The sequence below is a fragment of the Balearica regulorum genome, chromosome 14, assembly GCF_011004875.1.
Source record: "Balearica regulorum gibbericeps isolate bBalReg1 chromosome 14, bBalReg1.pri, whole genome shotgun sequence".
Taxonomy (NCBI): domain Eukaryota; kingdom Metazoa; phylum Chordata; class Aves; order Gruiformes; family Gruidae; genus Balearica; species Balearica regulorum.
This window is the reverse complement of record NC_046197.1, coordinates 15,165,724-15,178,396: the sequence shown is the minus strand read 5'-3', so window position 1 is coordinate 15,178,396 and position 12,673 is coordinate 15,165,724. Positions and strand designations below refer to the sequence as shown.

Genomic DNA, 12,673 nt, shown 5'->3' with positions numbered 1-12,673 from the left:
GACACCCCCGGTCTGTCCAAGAGCCGGTGGGATGCCCCAGGGGCTGCCAGGCAGGCTGGGTCTCCTGCAGGATGAGCCAAGCCCCGGTGAATCCACACATAGAAATTCCCTAAAGAAATGTGAGGGGCGCCCACCACTCCGGCTTTCCTCCTGGGCTGTCCCGTCCCTCCTCCCGGCTGGAGAAGTTCCCCGGGGAGCCAGCAGCACTCTCTTTCAGGAGCGGCTTTTCCATAAGAGGGGCAGCCGCCCCCTCCCCAGGCAGCTCCAGCCCCCTGGGGTGCTCCGAGCCCCCAGCCGAGCACCCATCAGCAGATACCCGAACTCAGGAAGGGACAGAGTGGGCAGGGCTGGGGCTGGCAGTCCCCATCCTAACCTGAGTCCCCCCCACCGCTCCCCGGTGTGTTTGCTCCATACCCAGCTCCTTTCCCCCCGGCTCCGGCCATTCCCAGTGCCGCTGAGGCTCTTCCCCAGACGGGGCACAGCTCCGAGCACCCCAGCCCCATCTCCAACTTACTTGCCCAGTTCCTCAAAGAGCTGGTACTCCTCGGTGAAGCGATTGCAGGTGATGGTGGCCATCCCGAGGGGCTGGAAATGCTCCCTCCCCGGTGAGGAGTTTGGGGCAAGCAGCTCTCCTCTCGCTCCCTCCCGCTCCGTGTGCTCCCGGGGCTCTCTCCTCGCCGAGGTAAATAAGGGAATATGTTTGATTGACAAGCCCGGAGATAATGATGAGGGCAATTTGTCTTCTCAGCCTCACAAGCCTTCGTCAGCATCCCCGTCCCCATGGCGACCACCGCTGCCAGAAACGCCCTGTTTCTGTTGCCAGGGCAACTGCTTCCCAAACCCGCTGCCCGCCCGTGGGGACCAGGGCCCTGCTGGGGACCCAGCCCTGGGGGCTGCCTGGGGGTCACCTGGCTGCTGCCGGGGGGGGGGAATTCTAAAATGCAAATATTAAAGGCAAATTAAAGGACGTGGTAGTGGTAGAATAATTGGGGCAAAAAGGGTTTCCATGGAAACCAGGGTTTCCATGTTGCAGGAGGATGCTGTCGCCCCGGCAACTGCTTTCCCCGTTCCCCCCCCCCCAAAAAAAATACAGGCCCTGCTGGTGCCCTCAGTGGTGTCCCTCCGGGGTCTGGGGGGCTACGGGCCAGGGGACATGCTGGGGCAGGTCGGGGCGGGTGGGAGCAGATGGAGCAGAAGTGTGTCAGGAGAAGCTGGAGAAACCATGGCAGGTCCCCAGGTCCCCAGACTGGCCCGTCATCAGCCGGGCTCCCCGGGGGGGGCTGGCCCAAATCACTCTGCAGGGGAGGGCTGGCTGTGCCTGGGAGCTGCTCCCCGCTCCCCACTTTGCCTGCCAGCTCCCCCCACGGGTCCGGGGCTGCCAGAGGGGCACGTCCTGAGGGTCCTCCCCATTGTGGGGTGAGTGGCTTGGCAGGGAAGCAAAAACATCGTGTCCTGGGCTGTTGTTTGCCTGCGGTGCCCAAACTGGGGTGGAAAGGGAGCGGATTTCAGAGTGGGGGTAGGAGAAAGGTCTGCCCCCCTCCTCCTTGGGGTTTTTGCTGCTGAGTTGCCTCTCTGCTGCATTTAACATAAGAAAGCACAAAAAGGGCAATAAAAGTGGAATAATGAGGTCCAAGACCTCAGGGGAGAGGTTTCCCTCTGAGCCCACCTTGCTGCCAGCACCCCTGGCAGCACCCAGGGGGACTCAGCACCCCCTCCTCCATCTACACCACCTCTTGCACCTTCGCACCTTCTCACCCTCCCCAGCAGAGATTTCTTCTAAGCCTTTGTCCCGTTTCTGGATAATTTTGCAGCAGAAGGAGCCCCCAGGAGAAGGGGCTCCCACCGCCAGCTGGGACGGCATTGCCTTTGGCAGCTGAGATGGATTGAGTTCCCTTTCAGGCTGCCATGGAAGGGTTAAAAGGAAAAGAAAAGGCTCTAACCAGACAAAAATAGGGAGAAATCTTTGAGAGGAGAGAGAGAAGGAGGAGCGGAGAGAGGGAGAGAAGAAAGGAGGTGGAAGTGGAGGAGGACAGCAAGTGGCGGAGTGAGGAAGAAGAGGGGGAGGAGGAGAAAGGTCTAATGGCTTTTCCATTAATTGCACCATTACCCACCTTCATCCCCACCCTGCATCCCCACATCCAGCCTCCCGCTCCCACGTGGCCCAGCTGGAGGGGACCCTGCAGCCCTGGTAGCAGGGCAGGGACCCGATTTGCAGCCGCGGGCAAGGGGACAGGGCCACGGTCCCCGAGGTCTGGTGGCCTCTGGACCCACCCTGGCCATGCCACCGCGTGGGCAGAGCACACCGGGCACCCTCGCCTGGGGTGAGGGCGATGCACGTACACGATCTGTGCCCTGGGGCTATGATGGTCCCCCCCAAACACCTCCCTGCCCGTGCACGTCTCCTCCCTCCCACTCCCACGCAAAAAGGGGGCTTCATTCGCTACCCCCCGGGGCTGTGCCGGGAGGCGGGGGCTGCCACGGGGGCCGGTGCAGCGGATGCTCGGGGGAGTGCTCTCCTCCTCCAGCTTTTTGAGGCCAGCCCCCAGCCGCCCCTCAGAGCCAAAGGGCAAGAGGAAGAGCCCCCCGAGTCGGGGACCCGTGGACGCCTGTGGGCAGCTTCGTGCCCCCACTTCGCTCCCACCTGCACTAACGTACGTGTCCCCGTGGGCGCTGCAGTGTGACCTGCCCCTCCTTCCCGCGCCCACCCCCACGCTGGCACACGTGTTCAGCCCCACATGCGTGACTCTGCGTGCTCCCGTAGCCAGGAGGAGGGATCCGTCCCTTCCTTCCCCCAGGGCCCCCGCTGCACCCCTGACCCCCACAGCCTGAACCCCGAACCCGGGGCAGGGGGCGACGGCAAAGCCCCCCATGGGGTCCCTGCCTCCGTCCCTGGGTTTCTCCTGCCTGGCAGAGACGCAGCTCTCCAGGAAGGGTTTCTCCCTTCCTGCCCTCCCCTCTATTCAGTTTTTTTCCCCTTTTCCTCAGCATTTTTCCCTCTCTGAGGGTGAGGGGGTGTCAGTTCTGGGTGCTTTGCCGATGATATTTTCCCAAGCAGGATCCGCTGTGTGGCTCAGCTCCCCGGTGCCTGGGCAGAACGCAAGGGGAGCAGGAGCTTTGTGTGGGACCTTTGCCCTCTGGGCTGGGGGGTCTCCCACCAACTCCCAGGGAATGGGAGCAGTCCCAGTCCTCTCCCAGAGGCCTCAGGATCCTCTTCAGATGTCTCTCCTCGGTCGATGTCTCTGCTCCCGGCCACCCCAAGACTTGGTCCTGTGGGGCTTTGGAGAGCCAAGCTGCTCTCCTGCTGCTGTGCTTGGGTCTGGCCGCCTGATGGAGACCTTCATCCCCAGCAGCTCCTCTCCATCACCAGGCTCCCTCTCCAGAAATGCCTCCTGCTCTCCCCACGCCTCCTCCAGCTCTACCTGCAGATATTTAGTGTCTGCATCCCAGCATGGGACTGACCCAGGACAGGCACCTGAGGTCTGATGCCAAATCCCAAACACACCAGATGGGCAGCTGCCCCTCGGGGCTCAGGAAGGACCAAGCGCGTCCCTGGTGGGCTGCAGCAGGTCCCCCCTCCTCCCAGGGGACGGGGCTTGCACGGGCCTCAGGGAGCTTGCACCAATGCCTCCCATGCAAAACCAACGGGGCTGTGAATCGCATATTGCAGAGATCCCAAAATTACTGGGACAGTTTCACACGCAAGCTGGGGTCTGGGGGATGCTCAGTTACTGTCCTCTGGGAAGCTGAATTTGGGGTTATTTTTAGATAAGGATTATAAATACCATAGTGAGAAGAGCTGATTTACATTGAGGGTTGTGTTTGCAAACGTGCCCTGTCCCTGCGGGCCCCAGCGCTCGCTCCTGCGGCCACACAGAAACTGCTTTTGTCTGGGACGGGGTATCCCCAGGGCCACGCTCTCCCGGACATCAGGGTGTTCCCAGAGCCACCCTCTCCCTGACACCAGGGTCCATGGGCAGGGACCCTCCTGCAGAGGTGGCCGTAGATCATGGAGACCCCCGGCAGGTGCCGTGCGGCTCCCTGGGGCCATCACGTGCTGGCTCTGCGGTGGGAGAAACCTCTGTAAACCACACATCCTCAGACCCCTGGAAGGGGAAAGGACGCGACTGCCTGGCATGAGATACGGCCGTGAGTCCGGGGCACCCTCTCCCTGGCACGAGGTGCCCAGGATGCCCTGCCACCCTCCCACCATGGCGGTTTGCTGAGATGTCCAGCCCCTTTCCTGCCGCTGGGCTCCTTCCCTTCCCTCTCCCTGTGGGCTGGAGACGCTCCCAGGTACACCTAATCCTGTGTGTCCCATCCCATCCCCACCCTCATCCTATCCCCCTCCCCATCTCCATCCCATCCCAACTCTACCATCCTCATCCCCATCCCGACTCCCTCCAGCAGACAGGGTGGTCTCCAGCAGCCGGTCCATCCCTGCGGAGGAGAGGCAGACGCAACCCCTTCATCCCACCCCGCTCTTGCCTCCTCCTGCTCCAGAGCCCCGATGGTCCCAGACGCATCTCCCTGCCCACCCCATCCGCAGGGCCCCATCCTGCACCCAACTCCTGCCTGGGGTTTGGAGCAGCCTGGGGCTCACACAGCTCTTTGAAGGGCGGCTGGGAAGGAGGGGAGCGCTCAGCCTGTCGTGTGAACACACGTCCTGGGTGCTGCACCCCGGTCGGGCAGGGAGCTCCGCCACCAGCTCAGCACCATCTCTCCGGCTGCATTAACCCCTTGGCAGCCAGAGCGCACAGGCACTCCTGAGGAGCCTGAACTGCGTGAAAACACGGGATTTTGGCACATTGCTGCATTTTTTCCCCACAAAGACCATTAACGAGCAGTGGTAGAATGGGGACCGCATCCAGCGGCCACTGCCTGCCCCCTCCCACCCCAACGTTCAGATACAGCGGGACTGGAAACACGGTGAAGGACAACTGCTGTTCTTGGGCTGGTGGCTCTGGGCTCTCCAAGCACCCAGAAATGCTCCTGCCTACTTTTCCTTTTTCTTTTGGGGGACTGAGACTTTCCTTCAACTGTTTCTTTTTCGTAAAAATTCAGAATGCAACTTTTTTTAATTAAAAAAAAGAAAAAAAAAAAAAAAGAAGGCAGACCCAATGCTACAGCTAGGCTGACTGTGCGAACCCAGCATTGGCCCAGCAGATCAGAACTGGACATGAAGCAAGACCAGATGAACGTTTTCAAGGGGATATTAGTAAAACTGAAGGGAGAAAAATCGAACATGTTTTCATGGAAATTTCCATTTTTGAAGAAAAAAAAAAAAAAAAAGGACTAAACTTGGATGTGTTTATATAAATATGGAAATGAAAGCCATTTCCCGAGCCTTGTCGCCACCCCACGGCCATCCTCCCTCTCCCGCTCCCTCCAGCACCGCTTCCCCCTTTGCCACGGCTCGTCCCCAAGCCCCCCCCAGCCATCACCCCCTGCCCTCCTCTGGCTCCGGCTCAGCCTGCAACAGCCTCCTCTTCTTCAGCAAAGCATTGCTTTATGTCAGCAACTCGTTAGCTTTGTCAAATGGCAGCTGGTGCCGCAGCCCCGCTGCCGACGGGCACAGGGGGTGCGTGTCCCGGGGGACCAGGCTGGCCGGTTGAGGTAGTTCGAGGATGTGCAGCATCTTCCCAGGGCTCGCCTCGGTGATGCTGCGGGTCCTGGTCCCCACGGAGCGACATACTGAGGGGATGGAGATGGGGCTGATGGAGGCTGAGTCCCCCTCTGAAACCTGTCCTCGATGCCACTGCAGGGGACGTGTCTGTAGGGATGCTGGGGGCCGACGGGACGGCACGGTGATGGGTGTGCGCAGAGCAGCTGGGACCGACACACACACTGCCACGCTCTGGCTTTGCAAACTCCTTCCCATCTCTACAACAAGAGGCCTCCTCTATTCTGCCTTGCTGTCAGCTTTTTTTTTTTTTTCTTTGTTTCTATAGAAAATCCCAATTCCCCCAAATAATCCAGCGAAGAGTAAGAAGAAAAAAAAAAAATACAAACGTGTCATTGCATTCTCTTCCCATCCCCGTCCCTCTCTCACACACAGGGCTTAAAGCGCACTGAAAGGTATTCAGCATGCACGCTGCCAATTGTCACATCTTTCAATGACAGATTTTAAATGAATGTTATTTTGCAAGAGGGAGAGAGAGGGGGGGAAAAAAAGGGAAAAAAAAAAAAGCCCACACTGCTCATCCAAGAGCTGACAAGTCCTAACGGGCCTCATTTTCCAGAGACAAAAATAACTATTTTCAAAATTCACAGCAGGGCCTTCGCCTACACGCGCTGCACCAAGAGAAACCTGTGGGGAGAAATGTAAAACACATTGTGTAAATGGAAATGCACCATGCATCCAAAACGCTTTTAAAGCTATTTACCCTCTTTCATCCTCGCCAGCTCTCCTCCGAGCACACGTACGCACGCTCGCACCCCGCCGAAGGCGCGGGGGCACGGCGCTTTGCTGGCTGCCCCGCTCCCGAGCTGCCTGGCCCCCAGCAATCGCACGGGCTGGCTCCCCACGGCAGGCGGATGATGGGGAGGTGTTTCCCCCCCCCCCAGCGCATGTGCTGCTGGGAGAGCGGTGCCCATCTGCGGCGAGGGGACGTGGTACGGTGCTGGCAGGTGGGAGTCATCCCTGTCCCCCCCCACGGCTTCGAAGTCCTGCAGCTACAGAGCAGCACATCAACCTCTGCAGAGACCTTCTTGAGATCTTCCTTCTGCCCCACGTTCAGCAGCGGGGACATGGGGACAGGGACAGCCCCAGCACTGGGAAGGGGCAGCTGGGGTGGTTGGCTGGTTGGATGCATGGGGAGGAACATATAGGTGCTGACAGCCATGCAGCTGCGGGGTCTGGCCAGGCAGAACTGTGGATGAAAGGGTCTGCTGGGTGGCTGATCCACGTGAAGTCCAGCAGAGCTTGGGACAAATGTGGGGCTGTGGAGAACCATCTGTCTTCTGAGAGCAACCAGCCACGTCTCAGTGGGCCATAGCCTCTCACTGGCCTGCCCCCGGCTCCCCAAGCCAGCAGAGCGGAGAGGCCATGGCCACACGTGAGATCCCTGTAGCAGCAAGGCTAAGTCCAGCCATGGCGGCCTCAGGTCTGACGTCCATGGTCAGGAATCCATCCTTCCACAAAGAAGTATGATAGGGAAATGACGTGGTCTTGGGTTTGGGGGAGGCCCTCGAGTTCCCAGAGCAAGAGCAAACAAGGCAATGGCCGAGCAGCACGCAGTCAGGAGCACGTATATACAGAGAAACGATGAGGGACAACCTGCAGGCAGAGCCACTGAGGCCGGCCAGCCCCTCTGCATTGCCACCCAGGGTCCCACAATTCCTCCTGCCATTGCCATGGCCAAAACTTAAAGCTTGCGATTGCCTGCAGAGTCCTTGAGAACCAGGTGTCTCTCTGGAAGGGGCTCTGCACAGCCAGCCCAGCTCAGCAGACTTGTACACCACCGGCAGGCAACACGGCTGAGCCCACATCGCCCACTGGGACCACCTCCCTGTGGCCACTGGTCCAGCCAGAGAGAAGAGGTATTTTGGGGTGAACCCTGGATGGAGCAAGGGAGAGCAAGGGGGTGCTGGCCACCTCCCCATCCGTCCCTCTCCCTTGCTCCCACCCCATGGCACTGCCATCCAGAGCTCCATCCTGGCCAGGCTGGGTCGATGCTGGAGGAGTCTCCCATCAGATGCGGTTGGACATGAGCCTGGTGTTCAGCTTGCGGAAGAAGGAGCGCAGCTTGCAGATCTTGCACTTCTTCTTCTTGTTCCTATTCTTCAGGGGCTCCCCGCCGCCTTCCCACTCATCCCCGTCCTCCTCGCTGGCCCAAGGTCCCCAGGCACCGCCATTGAAGTCCGGGTGAGCCCGAGGGTTCTCTGCGGGGTACCGCACCGGGATGGCCGTCCGGTTGTAGTGCACCAACCTCATCAGGAGGGTCCTGACCACATCTGGGCGCTGGTCCGAGAGGTCGTAGCGCTCGTAGGGGTCGGCAGTGATGTTGAAGAGCCACACGGACTTTCTTAGGCCATCAGTGAGACGCTCCAGGTTCCACCAGCTCCCTGGGAAGTTGGTCAGGGTCTGTGGGGGGATCCAGTCACTGTACCCCGGGTCACCGGTGAGGAGTTTCCACTCCCCAACCCGGATGGAGGCTTGCACGGCCGTGTTCCAGATGCCAAAGCCGTCCTCCAAGGAGCCGTACTTGGCATGGTTGTACAGGGGGTCGATGTTGTGCAGGATTTCAGTTCGCGGTGACTCCTTGCCCTCGCTGATGGCAGGCCAGACATTGTAGCCATCCAGGCCTGGGACGTTGCTCAGGTTGCCCCTGGCCAGGCTGACCAGAGTCGGGTACCAGTCTGTGATGTGAACCAGCGCCCAGCTGGTCCGGCGCTTGCGCTTGATCAGGGGACTGTGGACAAAACCGATGCCACGGACTCCCCCTTCCCAGTACGTCCCTTTGCGGCCCCGTAGCGGCCAGTTGCTTCCCCCAGAGAAGGTCTGCCCGCCATTGTCGGTGGAGAACACGATCACACTGTTGTCATAATAACCATACTTCTTGAGGGCCCAGGTGATGTTCTTCACTGCCTCGTCCATGCACGTCACCATGGCGGCGTACTTGCGGCGAGCAACGTTGCCCATGGAGCGGTAGCGGTAGATGTACTCCTTGGGCGACTGCAGAGGCGTGTGGACCGCTTGGAAGGCCACGTAGATGAAGATGGGCTCTTTGGGGCTGTGGGACGCCAGGATCTTGCTGACACGCTGGGTGTAGAGGAAGGTGGAGTACTTCCCGCTCTGGTCCCAAGCCACATCCTCCCCTTCGTGTAGGTCGTAGCCGCAGACGCCCGGCCCATCACAGTTGTCATAGGTGTAGTAGTCCACATTGCCCGTCAGGGAGCCCAGGAAGGTGTCGAAGCCCCGGCGGGTGGGCAGGCACTCCTTCTTGTAGAAGCCAAGGTGCCACTTGCCCACCATGTGTGTGGAATAGCCAGCTTCCTGCAGCTTCTGGGGCAGGGTGACCTGGTCGAGGGGCAGGCAGTTGGGCTGCCGAGGGCGGATGATGGAGTGCTGCAGCCCTGTGTGGATCTGGTACCTGCCCGGGAAGAGCCAGGAGGAATCAATGGTGATGGGGAGCAACACTGGGTGGGGGGATGTGGTGGTGCTTTACATACTGGAGACCCCAATTGCACGCAGCCCAACCCCATGGAGCAAGCTCCATGCCAGAGACAGGGAGAAACTCATCCATCCAAAAATACCAAAAGTAGATTAAAAAAAAACCCAAAAAAAACCCAGAAAGAGAGGAGCTCAGCAGACATCTGAAAAGCACGCTGGGCTGCTCTCCCAGGATGCCACCAGCAGTCATCCCTGCTGCTGCCAGCCCGGGGAGCTGGCTGGGCTCTGCTGGGGCTGGGCAGCACAAGCAAGAGTTGTGTAGCAATCCCTGTGGGTTTGCAGTGCCCCACCTGGGTGCCCATGCTCCCGTCCTCCCCCGCTTTGCACACCCCGGAGATGCTTGGGACCCCTCTAGAGCCATCAGGAGAGAAGAGAGGCCTTTGCTTGGACCCTGGTGGGCTCCACCACCCCCAGGCAGTAGGTAACCACATCCATAGGCACCACTGCTCAGCAGGAGATAATCTGATGGAATCTGGCTCCTACAGTGAGTGCTGACCTCCCAGCTCTGCTCCAGGGAAAGCCCCATCTGTCCCAGGAGGCAGAAGGGCCCAGGATCAGGGGAGACCTGACTGTGCCGCCACGGAAAAGGGTGATGGACCAGCATCCAGCCTGCCCTGGCCAGTGCAGCACTGAACGCGCAAGCAGGAAAAGCATGGTCCAAGGGAGAGCTCGTGGCTGCAGCAGAGAACGATCCTTCAGCCCCACCGCCCAGCAGCAAATCCCCAAGGGCCAGAGTGACAGCAGCGCAGGACTGCCTGGGGACACAGCTCCTTGCCTGGCACCGAGGGACCTCGTGGCCAGAGACCAGACTCTCCCAAAGTGACGTCCGTTACCCAACGGCATCTGCATGTTTGGCCTTGCCGTGTGCCGTTACTTATCCCATGCAAACACTCAACGGTTTACCCAGGGAGCCTTGTGGAGAGAGCCAGCAAGATGCCTTTCTCCGGAGGATCTCCATCATCTGCCACTGCACAGGGGCGTCTGTCTAGCGGCAAGCTGGGGTTAAGCCCCACAGAGCTAAGGAAGGGACAGGAGGGGGGACATGAGTGGGGTGTGAGCCGGGGCTGGCTTACCTGCCGGTTATCAGCTGGCTCCGGGACGGGGTGCAGATGGGTTGGATGTAGTAGTTCTCCAGCTTAACGCCCTCCGCTGCCAGCCTGTCCAGCGTTGGTGTCTGGATATCTGAGCCATGATACCCGACGTCGTGGTAGCCCTGGTCGTCAGTCAGAATAAAGACGATGTGGGGTGGCCTGGCAAAGGCAGGAGGCAGCGATTTCTCCACGGGGTCTGTGGCTACGTCGGCCACCAAACTGGGCTTCATCCAGTCCCAGGATAAATAGCCAAAGCTGAGCAGGCTGACGAGCGAAAAGCCCGTGAGAGCATAGACGGCCATCCCGGAGCACGCTGCGCTGCCTGCGAAGGGAGCTACTGTCCCGGCATCGTCTCAGAGCCACAGAAACAGGAGGTCTCCCCCTCCTCTGGGAGAGCCCCTCGACCTAGGGGATGGTCCCCGAAACCCCTGCAGCCGGTTTTGCGGGAGCAGCTCCCATGAAGGCACACTCGCGCACACACAAAGGGCTTAATCCGCCGGGGCTGGGTTGCCTTCAGTCAAAAGAAAATAACCCTCGCGCCGCTCCAATCACACACATCTGCACGGCAGGACGGGCTCCTCGCAGTGATTAACAGCAGCCCCAGAGCCACTCACTAAGCGTCCCCACCGCTAGAAACACTCCCTAGCTTCTTGGTGTTTTCTCACCGGTGTTCTTTCTTTACAAAGAACCCCATAAAAACCTCTCCGGAGGAAGTAGCTGGCTTCTCCTCCGCTCCAGCCCTGCGCCTGCCTGGATGTCCGGATGGCTCGCTTGGGATACGATGATCCTTTTCTTTAAACTCCTGCGGAAGAGGGTGCTAAAGTTCAAGCCCAGAGGTGCTGAGCTCTCCTCCTCTCCTTTTCCCACCCTCTGCTCCCAGGCAGAGAGTCCCAACATCTGCCCGGGACGTGGGCTAAGCCGCCAGGTTTATGGGGAGCCGCAGGCTCGGCCCCTCCCAGCTCAGCAGCTCCAGGAAAAAGCTGGGAAGCCCCAGAGCGTGCAGGGTCCTAAGCGTGGCATTCCCCGAGCTGCTGACGCTTCTCTCCCCGCTTGCCCCGAGACGTGTGACACATGGGCAAGGGTCCCGGTGGGATGCTCAGCTGAAGCCCCCGCAGCATCCAGCCGGGGAGGGCTGGGTCCCGGGGATGGATTACTGGGGCCAGCTGCCTGCACTTCCAGAATCACCATCCAAATAAATCCTGGGCAAGGGGAAGCTGCAAAAACTTGTTGAGACACTCCCAGTGTTGAATAAACCACCCAGGGGCGTGCAGAGCACTAGAGAGTGGGGTGGGTGCTGCTGTACCCATTTTCCAGGTAGGGAAACTGAGGCAGAGAGGAGCCAGTGGTACTGGCTTGTGGCCACAACCAGCCAGGGGCAAGGTTTGGTGTGAACTAGAGCCCTCTGCCAATGCAGGGGTACTGGTCTGAACTTGGGATACTGGGATAAGGGGGCAGGTCGGTGCCCTGATGCTTCAGGGGAGCTTTTGCAAGAGATGAGCGATGCTCCTGCATAATTCCTTTCGCAGGGCCAGTGTTCATCAGGCATCAGGAAGCCATCACACCTGGCACGCATCTTGCCTTCTCGACTTTCCCTGGGGCAGGACTTGGCCAGGAGGGGGGATTTTGGTAGCACAAACCCACCCATGTTCACCCACCCCCGGCAGAGCCGGGAGCTGAACCCTGTGGCTGTTTGCACCGTACGGATGGGGACCCGAGGGGTCCCAGCACACAGGGCACCCTGACACAGCCCCCCCAGCCCGCACACCCTGCCTGCCTTTCGGACCGCAGGGCTGCAGCAGTGGGGGGTCACCAGGGGCTGCGGGGGGGCTCTGCCTGCACTTAGGGGAGGGCTGGCTCAGAGCAGCAGCTGAGCCAGATGGCTCCCAGCCCCTGCCCTGACTCCCCCCAGTCCCCAACCCCAGGTCCCCTCCATGTCCCCTCCCCTGGGTCCCCTCTCTGGGCTCCCCACACTCTCTGCCCCAGGCACTGCCCTTCCCCTGATGCCTCCAGCCCCTTGCGCCCCACATCTCCCCACTGCCCCATGCCAGCCTGCCCCATGGGACCGCAGGCACTGTGCAGGGGTGGGCAGGAGGCAGCACAAGGCTCCCCGCTCCCAGGGACAGGGGTGACTCCCAGGAAAGGCAAAGGGAGAGTGGGCTTCTCCCTCCTGGCTTTAGACACAGGCAGAGGGGACAGGGACAAGGACAGTGAGGCAGCCCATTTCAGCCGGGGCTTGGGGGGGTTTGCAGGAGCACAGGGAAGGGGGCAGGGGGACAGGAGCAGGAGGCAGGGATGGAAAGCTGTTGTCTGCGCCTTCCCTGCTGGCAGAAACCCCTGCTCACTCGAAGAAGCACAGCAGGGCTGGGTTGAGCCCTTCAGCGAGGTTTGATTAATCCCCAGGGGTTCATCA

At 60.3% G+C, this 12,673-nt stretch overlaps 2 protein-coding genes across 6 annotated transcripts in view; both read right to left on the bottom strand.

Annotated features, from left to right (window-relative positions):
- Positions 1 to 763, bottom strand: part of CAMK2A (calcium/calmodulin dependent protein kinase II alpha) — a 34,587-nt gene extending 33,824 nt beyond the window's left edge. Inside the window, exon 1 of one of the 3 annotated variants that reach the window (XM_075767010.1) lies at positions 515 to 763. In XM_075767010.1, coding sequence (XP_075623125.1) covers positions 515 to 576 — 62 coding nt within the window. In that variant the 5' untranslated portion in view covers positions 577 to 763. The remainder of the gene's footprint in view (positions 1 to 514) is intronic. The other 2 variants (XM_075767009.1, XM_075767011.1) reach the window with 2 other exon arrangements.
- The window catches only part of ARSI (arylsulfatase family member I), a 99,364-nt gene extending 87,992 nt beyond the window's left edge, over positions 1 to 11,372 (bottom strand). The window contains exons 1-3 of one of the 3 annotated variants that reach the window (XR_012837800.1): positions 10,246 to 11,372; positions 6,384 to 9,092; positions 5,118 to 6,307 (exon numbers count right to left, since the gene is read on the bottom strand). Coding sequence is in view for 1 of the 3 variants with exons in the window: in XM_010298992.2 (XP_010297294.1) it covers positions 7,691 to 9,092; positions 10,246 to 10,565 (1,722 nt within the window). In the remaining 2 variants the exon portion in view is untranslated. Of the gene's footprint in view, positions 1 to 5,117; positions 9,093 to 10,245 lie in introns of those variants that run through there. The other 2 variants (XR_012837801.1, XM_010298992.2) reach the window with 2 other exon arrangements.
- Between the last annotated feature and the right edge of the window lie 1,301 nt (positions 11,373 to 12,673).